General features: G+C 41.4%; 1 protein-coding gene across 1 annotated transcript in view; it reads left to right on the forward strand.

The window, feature by feature from the left end:
* The window catches only part of psmd1 (proteasome 26S subunit, non-ATPase 1), a 126,199-nt gene extending 115,103 nt beyond the window's left edge, over nt 1-11,096 (forward strand). Inside the window, exons 22-25 of the mRNA XM_067995180.1 lie at nt 989-1,090; nt 1,392-1,547; nt 8,989-9,140; nt 10,867-11,096. Coding sequence (XP_067851281.1) covers nt 989-1,090; nt 1,392-1,547; nt 8,989-9,135 — 405 coding nt within the window. The 3' untranslated portion in view covers nt 9,136-9,140; nt 10,867-11,096. The remainder of the gene's footprint in view (nt 1-988; nt 1,091-1,391; nt 1,548-8,988; nt 9,141-10,866) is intronic.
* The last annotated feature ends 1,319 nt before the right edge of the window (nt 11,097-12,415 follow it).

Here is a 12,415-nt window from a genome sequence, read left to right on the forward strand (position 1 = left end):
TTATAGAAAAGATATTATTAAACTAGAAAGAGTGCAGAAAAGATTTACTAGGATGCTACCGGGACTTGATGGTTTGACTTATAGGGAGAGGTTAGATAGACTGGGACTTTTTTCCCTGGAGAGTAGGAGGTTTAGGGGTGATCTTATTGAAGTCTATAAAATAATGAGGGGCATAGATAAGGTAGATAGTCAAAATCTTTTCCCAAAGGTAGGGGAGTCTATAACGAGGGGGCATAGATTTAAGGTGAGAGGGGAGAGATACAAAAGGGTCCAGAGGGGCAATTTTTTCACTCAAAGGGTGGTGAGTGTCTGGAACGAGCTGCCAGAGGCAGTAGTAGAGGCGGGTACAATTTTGTCTTTTAAAAAGCATTTGGACAGTTACATGGGTAAGATGGGTATAGAGGGATATGGGCCAAGTGCAGGAAATTGGGACTAGCTTAGTGGTATAAACAGGGCGACATGGACATGTTGGGTCGAAGGGCCTGTTTCCATGTTGTAACTTCTATGATTCTATGCAGAGTTAAGTATTTTTGTGTTTCCATATATATTTCTTGTTCCTGTCTTGTAAAATATGAAACTCTTGCATTTTGTAAATGTATTTCCCCAACATTTCATATTAAAGTTTAATTTGCATTATGAATTTTAACAAACTTGGAAAAATATAAACTATGATTTCTATCCACAGTTTAAGTTACTCATAATGGATTGGTTTGTGCATGAGTGCTAAGTCAGTCTTACCCTTACTAAAACAGCAATATTGCAGCATAGAAAACGCAAGAGGAGAAAGTATGTTTATTTTTTGAGGGATGATGATGGAATAGATAATTCTGAGTTTGTAGATAGCCTGTAGCCTGCTGTTGTTTCTGTTGCCATCTTGAATTTTAACCTTGAATTCATCTTTCTAAACTTTGAGAAGTATTTCTGTTTCATTTTCGAGTTCTATGATTTTAGGTTTAATGTGAAAAAATGTTATCTATTAAACCCTTAGGTTTCCACAGCTGTCCTGTCAATCACTGCCAAAGCAAAGAAGAAAGAGAAAGAAAAAGAAAAAGAGAAGGGAAAAGAAAAAGAGGAGGAGAAAATGGAAGTTGTAAGTACAATCTTGAGCACATATTGTTTAATGATTTATTATTTCATTGTTCACTTTTGAACAAGAATTAGTGGCATTGAAATATCGGTGTAGTAAACTGTGGAGGGGAGAGGAGGAAAGTAATGTACTTAGTTCTCTGCTATTCAAATTTGGAATCTCTAGAAATATTTAAGCTTCCATTGAGGTAAAGAAGAAACCAATGCTAAAAAAAAATCTAAATGGTAGCTTTATTAATTTTAATTAGTGGTGTTCATCTAAATGTGCTTTTATGTTGATTCTACTTTGTTTGTTTCCATTTCAGGAAGAGACTGAGAAGAAGGATGAAGACAAAGAGAAAGAAAAGAAAAAAGAGCCAGAGCCAAACTTCCAGCTATTGGAGAACCCAGCTCGCGTAATGCCTGCACAACTTAAAGTCTTGACTATGCCAGAAGGGTGCAGGTACCAACCCTTTAAACCTGTGAGTAATGCTTTTTCAAAATGTGCAAATAGACAGAAATTCTAAACTAAAAATGCTGCCAATCAATGGCAGTATGGAGTCTGACTCTATAATTGTAATAATGCAAGAACTACCTTAGAATTAGAAAATACGGGTTAAAAATTCTTCTTGGGTGGTAGCTCAAAATGGGCAGTATCGCATCAGCCGCCTGTTATACGCCTGACTTGATATTCAGTTCTATTGAAGGCAGCCGTTGCGATTCTGCCTGTTTTGCACTGCCACCCAGGTGAATTTTTACCCTGATGTCTTCAGTGATTAAAGGCTATGAAGATGTCGACCATTGTAACCTCTATCTAACAGTGTGAACTTGCAAAAGTGCTTAACATTGCCAACACTTACTCCACAGATATCTGTTGTTAAAATGGACAAACATGATCAAACCTTTTAATTTATTCAAACTTTTGTTGGAAGAGCCCAATAGCATTTTTTTTCATAAGCTTCTCACCACCACAATTTTTTTTTTAAATTACATTTATTTGTGTTGAATTTTTTTTTTGTTTAAGCATTGGGTGCTGATGACATTGGGATTACTGGTTTGGAAGAGTTACTAATGGAAGGGCTGTAAATTGATATACCACTCCATCACTGGATAATTATCCTCCAGTCTTAAGATCGAGAATATATACTTAGAATTGACTGACGAGATCTGGTACCTTTCATCTAAATAACTGCTGCTTTATTAAAGTAATCACAGTTCGTTTATATTTTTGAATAATACAAGTGTAGCCTTGTTGTGACTAACAATGTTTATAATATTCCAGCATAAAACCAAAACCTGATTGTGAAAAAGTTACAATGTGTTTTCTGAAGTATATTCATTGTCGAAATTATGTAGGGAGGTCGTCATGCCCTCATCTGTCTCGCAACTGGTGAACTGTAGGAGAGCTTGGTGTTACTGTAAATAAATGACATTCGTTTCATAGTGTAACTTCTATTTTTATCACAAAAATCAGACTTTTTTTGAATTAGAAGTATCTATTTGTCTAATGCCTCTAACTGGGAACTATTTATGATCTGACTCTCTTGTTTTGAACACAGAACTCCTATCTGGTGAAACTTCTTTTTGACTTGATAAAATTTTAATATCTCTAGCAAGTATTGCAAAAGAAATCCCATCTCCCCACTTTTAGGTGGGTGTGAAGTGGAACAGCACATACAGAGCACTTTACTAATAGACATGTATAAATATTTGTACAAAGTCTAATCATCCTCCCAGCTGGCACATTGCAGCTTGTAAAATGATCTCTTAGAATTGTACTAATCCCTTGTGAAATGTGAAAAATCGATGTTAGATAGTACAGTAAGGAATGAAAGGTAAAAATGTGACACTTACTTTGCCAAAGGCTATGCATTTTTGATGAGCTCTGCTGGTATTTGGTAACCTTTATTTTTGGCATGTTAGGAACATTGTGTTGTAACCATCAATATGCTGTACACCTGTATAGTGTTGGGAAGTATTAGTCATATCTCTCATCTATCTCATTTTAATTGGAATGTCATAACATTGAACAATGTCACAAAGAGAAGCAGCACTGGTTGAATTTCTCCCAAGGTGGGAAAGCCAGCTGCTTTGTCGGTTTTATAGAATATTGCGCACTGGCCCCAAGCACTAACCTGACTTCTTCTTCAACACATTGGAGATTGAGCAGTGTATTGCTCCATCTGTAAGGAGACTGGTAATTTGAATCCTTTTCTGAAGGTCTTTCCTGTTCTATGCCACCTGCTCTGGTTGCTTCACATACCTATTAAAGCCTCTCCTGTTGTTCAGCTGAGTCGGACTGCCCTTGCTTGGTTCCACTCTTAAATATCCAGTCGTAGCCAGAGAATCTCCTGCAATGGCTTTTCTTCCCACTCCCGCGTCGTTACCTCTGATGTCCTCCCAGTATCTATCCTTGGCCCACTCCTATTTCTAATCTACATGCTGCCCCTCGGCGACCTCATCCAAAAACACGTCAGGATCCACATCTACACTGATGACACCCAGCCCTACCTCACCACCATCTCTCTCGACCCCTCCACTGTTTCTATGTTGTCAAACTGCTTGACTGACATTCAGTCCTGGATGAGGCGAAGTTTCCTCTAATTAAACATTGGGAAGACTGAAGTCATTATTTTCAGTCCCCACCACAAACTCCGTTCCCTAGTCACCAATTCCATCCCTCTCCCTCCTGGCCACTGTGTCAGGTTGAACCAGATTATTTACATCCTTGGTGTTCTTTTTCACCCTGAGAACAGCTGCCAACCCCATATCCACTCCATCACAAAGACCACCTACTTCCACCTTCGTAAAATCAGCCATCTCTGCCCCTGCCCCAGCCCATCTGCTGCTGAAACCCTCATCGAGGCTTTTGCTACCTCCAGACTCGACTATTCCAATGCTTTCCTGGCCGGCTTCCCGTTTTTCACCCTCCATAACCATGAGCTTATCCAAAAACTCTTCCAAAATTCCCTAGATTCTAAAACTGTCCCAGCAGATTGGAAGGTAGCAAATATAACCCGGCTATCCAAGAAAGGAGGGAGAGAGAGAAAATGGAACTACAGGCCAGTTAGCCTGACATCAGTTGTGGGGAAAATGCTGGAATCCATTATTAATGAAGTAGTAACAGGGCACTTATAAAATCATCGTATGATTAAGCAGAGTCAACATGGTTTTATGAAAGGGAAATCATGTTTGACATCTGTTAGAGTATTTTGAGTATGTAACTAGCAGGGTAGATAAAGGGGAACCAGCGGATGTAGTATATTTAGATTTTCAAAAGGCATCCCATAAGGTGCCACATAAAAGGTTGTTATGCAAGATAAGGGCTTATGGGGTTGGGGGTAACATATTAGTATGGATAGAGGATTGGTTAATGGACAGAAAACAGAGAGTAGGGATAAACGGGCCATTTTCATGATGGCAGGCTGTAACTAGTGGGGTGCCGCAAGGATCAGTGCTTGGGCCTCAGCTTTTTACAATCTATATTAATGGCTTAAATGAAGGGGCCGAATGTAATGTATCCAAGTTTGCTGACGATACAAAACTAGGTGGGAAAGCAAGCTGTGAGGAGGGCACAGCACCTGCAAAGGGACATAGACAGGTTAAATGAGTGGGCAAGTAGGTGGCAGATGGAGTATAATGTGGCGAAATGTGATGTTATTCACTTTGGTAGGTAGAATAGAAAAACAGAATATTTTTTAAATGGCGAGAAACTATGAAATGTTGGTATTCAGAGATATTTGGGTGTCCTCGTACAAGAAACGCAAAAAGTTGCCATGCAGTTACAGGAAGCAATTAAGAAGGCAAATGGCATGTTGGCCTTCATTGCAAGGGGGTTGGAGTACAAGAGTAAGGAAGTCTTACTACAGTTGTACAGGGCTTTGGTGAGACCGCACCTGGAGTACTGTTTACAGTTTTGGTCTCCTTATCTAAGGAAGGATATACTTGCCTTAGAGGCAGTGCAACGAATGTTTACTAGATTAATTCCTGGGATGAGGGGGTTGTCCTATGAGGAGAGATTGAGTAGAATGGGTCTATACTCTCTGGAGTTTAGAAGACTGAGAGGTGATCTCATTGAAACATATAAGATTCTGAGGGGGCTTGAAAAGGTAGATGCTGAGAGGCTGTTTCCCCTGGCTGGAGAGTCTAGAACTAGGGGGCATAGTTGCAGGATAAGGGGTCGGCCATTTAAGACTGAGACGAGGAGGAACTTCTTCACTCAGGGTTGTGAATCTTTGGAATTCTCTACCCCAGAGTGCTGTGGATGCTCAGCCGTTGAATAGGGTTCAAGGCTCAGATAGATAGATTTTTGGGGCCCAGTGGAATCAAGGGATATGGGGTTCAGGCAGGAAAGTGGAGTTGAGGTCAAAGATCAGCCATGATCTTATTGAATGCTGGAGCAGGCTCGAGGGGCCGTATGACCTACTCCTCCTATTTCTTATGTTCTTATGTAAAACTCTGCTGCCTGTATCCTAATTTGCACTAAGTCCCGTTCACCCATCATCCTTGTGCTCGCTGACCTACATTAGCTCCTGGTCCAGCAATGCATCAATTTTAAAATTCTCACCCTCATGTTCAAATTCCTCCATGGCCTCACTTCTCCCTATCTCTGTAGCCTCTACCAGCTCTACAACCCTGCTAGAACCCTGCATTCATCCAACTCAGTCCTCGTGCATCCCCCACTTCCTCACCCCACCCTTGGCAGCCATACCGTTAGCTATCAAAGCCCTAAGCTCTGGAACACCCTCCCTAAAACTCTCCGCCTCTCCATCTGCCCTTGACATCAAGGCAGCATTTGACCGAGTGTGGCACCAAGGAGCCCTAGTAAAATTGAAGTCAATGGGAATCAGGGGGAAAACTCTCCAGTGGCTGGAGTCATACCTAGCACAAAGGAAGATGGTAGTGGTTGTTGGAGGCCAATCATCTCAGCCCCAGGACATTGCTGCAGGAGTTCCGCAGGGCAATGTCCTAGGCCCAACCATCTTCAGCTGCTTCATCAATGATCTTCCCTCCATCATAAGGTCAGAAATGGGGATGTTCGCTGATGACTGCACAGTGTTCGGATCCATTCGCAACCCCTCAAATAATGAAGCAGTCCGAGCCCGCATGCAGCAAGACCTGGACAACATCCAGGCTTGGGCTCATAAGTGGCAAGTAACATTCGCGCCAGATAAGTGCCAGGTAATGGCCATCTCCAACAAGAGAGAGTCTAACCACCTCCCCTTGACATTCAACGGCATTACCATCGCCGAATCCCCCACCATCAACATCCTGGGGGTCACCATTGACCAGAAACTTAACTGGACCAGCCATATAAATACTGTGGCTACGAGAGCAGGTCAGAGGCTGGGTATTTTCTGCGGCGAGTGACTCACCTCCTGACTCCTCAAAGCCTTTCCACCATCTACAAGGCACAAGTCAGGAGTATGATGGAATACTCTCCACTTGCTTGGATGTGTGCAGCTCCAACAACACTCAAGAAGCTCGACACCATCCAAGATAAAGCAGCCCGCTTGATTGGCACCCCATCCACCACCCTAAACATTCACTCCCTTCACCACCGGCGCACTGTGACTGCAGTGTGTACCATCCACAGGATGCACTGCAGCAACTCGCCAAGGCTTCTTCGACAGCACCTCCCAAACCCGCGACCTCTACCATCTAGAAGGATGAGAGCAGCAGGCACATGGGAACAAGACCACCTGCACGTTCCCCTCCAAGTCACACACCATCCCGATTTGGAAATATATCGCCGTTCCTTCATTGTCGCTGGGTCAAAATCCTGGAACTCCCTTCCTAACAGCACTGTGGGAGAACCGTCACCACACGGACTGCAGCGGTTCAAGAAGGCGGCTCACCACCACCTTCTCGAGGGCAATTAGGGATGGGCAATAAATGCTGGCCTCGCCAGCGACGCCCACATCCCGTGAACGAATAAAAAAAAATCTCTCTCTCCTCCTTTAAGATACTCCTTAAAATCCATCTCTTTGACGAAGCTTTTGGTCACCTATCCTTCTCCTTCGGCTCTGTGCCAATTTTTAACTGATTTACGTTCCTGTGAAGTGCCGTGGGACGTCTTCCCACATAAAAGGCACTATATCAATTCAACTTGTTGATCAACTAACTCTAAGCACAGTCACCATCTACTTGCTGCAAAATAAAGAGGGAGAATAATAATAAAAAAAAGTTACAAATGGATGAGAGAAAGGGGTCAACCCACCTAATTTTGGAAGAGATGCAGTGCAAAACAGTTAAATAAATAATGATTTTGCCAAGTAATTTTATTCACTGAACCGTTCTATTATTTTGTCTGTTTTAACTGTTGTATCAAGTTTGGCAAGAAGCCAACAAAGGAATGTAAACTGGATTGCAATTACAGTACTGTAAAAACAGTCACACAGTTGTTATGGATAATAAAGTGTATTTGTCATTTGCAACATACACAGTATATACCGTGCAGCACAACAAGTCTTTAAAAAAGGACTTAATCTTTTTTTTGAAAAGGGCAATTTAAAAATTAAGCATGTCTAGAAATGCTGCACAGTTAAACATGTCAGTTTAAAGTATCACAAAAGCTTGAACATTAGCACCTGATGAGGTGGTTTTTGACACCTAAACAAAGGCTCTTGTCACATTGTAAAAGTACTTCAGCCCTAACACCTGATTATTGTAAACAATTTTACAACACCAAGTTATAGTCCAGCAATTTTATTTTAAATTCACAAGCTTTCGAAGACTTCCTCCTTCCTCAGGTAAATGTCTCCGAAAGCTTGTGAATTTAAAATAAAATTGCTGGACTATAACTTGGTGTTGTAAAATTGTTTACAATTGTCAACCCCAGTCCATCACCGGCATCTCCACATCATGAACACCTGATTAGGTGAAGACGACCCTGAAACATCACTTAATTAGATGATTTTCACACCTTGTCAAAGATGCTTGTAAAAAGAGTTTAACAGGATTAGCAAAAGGGACTTAACACGTCAGCTTTAGCGAGGCAATACAATGCTTAAATTAATACATCCGGTCTTTCACAATTCATTTACACCTTTTATTCATTTAAATTATTCATTTAACAGGGACAGATATTACTGGTAAAATAGAAAAGGGAGTTGTGCACGAGATTTCAATTGTTTATTCTTTTCTCAGCTATTAAGTTGGTTTGACTGTATTCTGGAACAAAAAACTTGACTTCCCACATAAGAAGTTCACCCTCCTATTTTTCTTTCTGTGCACGTGTCTTTTTTTTTCTCTCTCTCTGTGTGTGTGTGTGTGTGTGTGTGTAAACTGTGCTGCATGCGTAATGGGTGTGTAAGTGCAGGCTTATATTCTAGAATGCTGCAAGAAATATTTTTTATGGAACTTTCCCTCGGGAGATTAAATAAAGGGGACTGAAGCCATGATGTGGTTTATGGAAGGATCAAGCTTGATGTGCCTGAATGGTCTTCCCTCGTTCCATACTTTTAGTGTTAATGCAGGTCTGTTGCATATAATTCTGGAGTGGGTCAGTGGAGTCATTTCCTGTTAAATTGTTAAATATGCTGGAGACTTTTAATCAAAATCTCCTTGAATCTACTTATTTGGTGCGAAAGGCTTATGTGACTTTATCTAACTTGGATTCAGGGGAACTGCCGTTATAATAATGCGTTGTGGTATAGCAGTCTAATAGGCCATGAATGCTGATCTAATGAGCACTGATTGTGGCCCTGGTTAATATAGAAATCATATGAATCACTCTCTTCATAATATGCATTATGTATTGTTCTCTAGGTCAGTAGTACAAATCATTCTGGGTATGTTTAATTTCTCCTTTGAAATTCTACAAGATGAAATGTACATTTTTTTTAGTTTTTAAAAAAAAAAGTCAGCTATTACTGAATTCAGTTGCTCTGTTGTAAATACTGCCAAAATCTATTGTTGCAGCTGTCTATTGGTGGGATTATAATTCTAAAGGACACCAGCGAGGAGATAGAGGAGCTTGTGGAAGCTGTTGCCGCTCATGGACCCAAGATTGAGGAAGAGGAAGAAGAGCCTGAGCCACCAGAGCCATTTGAATACATTGATGATTAAACGTAGTAAGTGTTGTGAATTGCCAAGCATTCCCTTGCGCTCTCTTTCTCCTGCTGAACTATTACTGGAGCCATTACAACAACTCTACCAATTTGTTTAAAACATTCACCCCCTAAGTTTTGTAACTCAAACTAAATGTATTTTCTCCCCACCCCCCACCTCAATAGAGTTATTGCCGAGTTCCATATAGGAGGCCTTTCCTCCCACCCTCCAATTTTTTTGCCTCCTTTTCTGAAAGCCCTGACTTATACTGGAGTGCAGTTGTATTGATGGCAGTCATCCACTGATATCATCCTGTAGCTATTCTTCACACATGAGGGTGGACAGTTGGTAAGCTGTTGCACCATGGGAGTATTGTAGGCAACTTCAATCCTGTCCTACTCGGACATCCACGCATCTGAACTTCCCAGCCTGAGCCATTGGATAGTGCTCAGAAGACTAACAACATGAAGCTTGCTAGTGCTCTGTGCTGGCAAAGTGTATAGTTTTAGCTCAGTAAATGCTCGGCAATACCCCAATTCTGGAATCCATGGCTCTGCTGACTTGCATCTAAACACTCCAGACTTGTGTATATTGGATATCTCCATATGGGGAGAGAGTATGCAGTATATTGGGCAAACATATATGTATGGATTTCTCAGCAGCTTGGTTTGGGGGCTCTTAAACACGGTAATGGGTTTCTGCATGTGTCAACATTTTTGCAGAAAAGAATGACATAGAATGTACAGCACAGAAACAGGCCATTCAGCCCAACAAGTCCATGCTGGTGTTTATGCTCCACACGAGCCTCCTCCCACCCTTCATCTAACCCCATCAACATATCCTTCTATTCCTTTCTCCCTCATGTGTTTATCTATTTTCCCCTTAAATGCATCTATGCTCGTCGCCTCAACTACTCCTTGTGGTGGCGAGTTCCACATTCTAACCACTCTTCGGGTAAAGAAGTTTCTCCTGAATTCCCTATTGGATTTATTAGTGACTATCTTATATTTATGGCCCCTAGTTCTGGTCTCCCCCGCATGTGGAAACATCTTATCCATGTCGACCCTATCAAACCTGTTCATAATCTTAAAAGACCTCTTATCAGGTCACCCCTCAGTTTTCCCTTTTCTAGAGAAAAGAGCCCCAGCCTTTTCAATCTTTCCTGATAGATATAACCTCTCAGTTCCGGTATCATGCAATCTTTTTTGCACCTTCTCCAGTGCCTCTATATCCTTTTTATAACTTGGAGACCAGAACTGTTCACTGTACTCCAAGCTTGGTCTAACCAAGGTTCGATACAAGTTTAACATAACTTCCCTGCTTTTAATTCTGTCCCTCTAGAAATGCACCCCAATGCTTTGCTTTATATGGCCTTGTGTTGCTACTTTAAATGATTTGTGTATCTGTACCCCCAGATCCCTCTGCTCCTCTACACCATTTAGACTCTTATTTTCCAAAGGTTATTTGGCCTCCTTATTCTTCCTGCCAAAATGTACCACCTCACACATCTATATTGAAATTAATTTGCCAATTACCTGCTCTTTCTGCAAGTTTATTAATGCCTTTCTGTATTTTGTCGCAATCCTCTTCAGTATTAGTTCAATTTGGCGTCGTCCGCAAATTTTGAAATTGTACTTCTGATTCCTGAATCCAAATCGTTTATGTAAATGGTGAACAGTAGTTTATATAAGTGTTACAAAAGAGTTATTGAAAGGCTCATTCTATTTCATTCCTTCTATTCTCCCACAGGGTTACGTGTGGAAATCCAGAAGATATTCTCACCATGTTCCAACATTATAGTTTTATTGGAGATGCTCATTCATGGCATCTAATTCACAACATGCTCCTGCAGAATGGGCTAGAGCTATTTCAAATCTGGGTTGGTAACTCTCAGAACAGCTGCAAAAGATTTATTATACATTGTAAAACTTGGAAATGCTTTGAAGAAATCAATAAACCACTTTCGTGTAAAAAAAAAACCACACATTTTGCTTGGTTTCATTCTGCTATCGGCATTTGAGCTCAGCTGGTGTCAGGATACAGTTAGAAGTTCAGAATATGTTTTTCATGGGGTCCCACAAGCTTCAGACCTGTCACAAGCCAGAAACACACACACTATAGGCAAAACTACCCTCCAGTTTGTGAGTAATTATCTACATGATCTGTGACTCTGTTGAGGATGAGGTGAAAACCCAATGTAGAAGGATTATAGAAGTCTGGAGTTGAGATTTGATGAGAGATATTTGCATCCATTTTGTTTTCTAATTCCTTTCCACGTGTTTGGGTATGGCCTACAGGTGCCAGTTTCACACCTCGCCCATGTTGTCTTTTCTTTATATGTGAGTTTAGGTCATTGAGTGTCAGCAGGCTTTTTTTATGGAGGGCCGTCACAGCTGAGTCCAGTCCTGCCTTTGCCAATGCCCACAACTAGTCCTTTCCAGCAGGTGTCACTAGATAACAATCAGGAACAGGATTCATGGTTGATTTTCTATTCAATAATCCAGGACACTGGGGTCAGTTGAATCAACCCACTGTTAACCCTTGCTGAGATCCACAAAATCAATACAGACCCTGGATATATTTGAAACCGAAAAGAGAAAAGCTAGGTTACTGTTTCGTGTGTAGGTCCTTTGTCAGAATGCTGATAATGAAGGAACTACATCTGAAATATAAACCATCTTTTCTCATAAGGTTATCAGTGGTAATGGGATACGATAGAGCTGGAGATGGGCAATGCAGAGGTGGAAGTAAGAGGCCTTGGTGATGGATAGGATGTGGGGTTTGAAACACAACTCTGGGTCAAACAAAGCACTGAGTTTGTATGCAGTCTTGGGGAATGGCGTCAAGGGGAATGGAGTCGATGGTAATGGTGTGCAGTTTTTGGCAGGGGCCAAAAATGATGGCTTTGATTTTCAATTGTTTAGCTGGGTGTTATCAGATTACATGTGGAACCTGAGTCATTGTCTACAGATGCCACTAAAGATGTAGATGAGGAAGCAACTAAGGATTGATCCTTGGGGAACTCTGGAGGTGACTGTGCAGGAGCTGGAGGAGAAGCCGTTGATGATGATTCACTAGCTGAGTTGGGACAACTACAAATGGAACCATACTAGGGCAGGCCCACAGAAATAGACCACGGAGGACAGGTGCTGGGCAGGATAACGTGATTGAAAGCTGCAGAGAACGCAAGATGTTATGAAGCACTACTGTTCCAGTCACACAGGATATCGTTGGTGACTTTGGCCAGGGCAGTCTCAGCGAATGGAATCCGAACTGAAGGTATTTGCACAGGAGGTTG

The sequence above is a fragment of the Heptranchias perlo genome, chromosome 13 (genome assembly GCF_035084215.1).
Source record: "Heptranchias perlo isolate sHepPer1 chromosome 13, sHepPer1.hap1, whole genome shotgun sequence".
NCBI lineage: Eukaryota > Metazoa > Chordata > Chondrichthyes > Hexanchiformes > Hexanchidae > Heptranchias > Heptranchias perlo.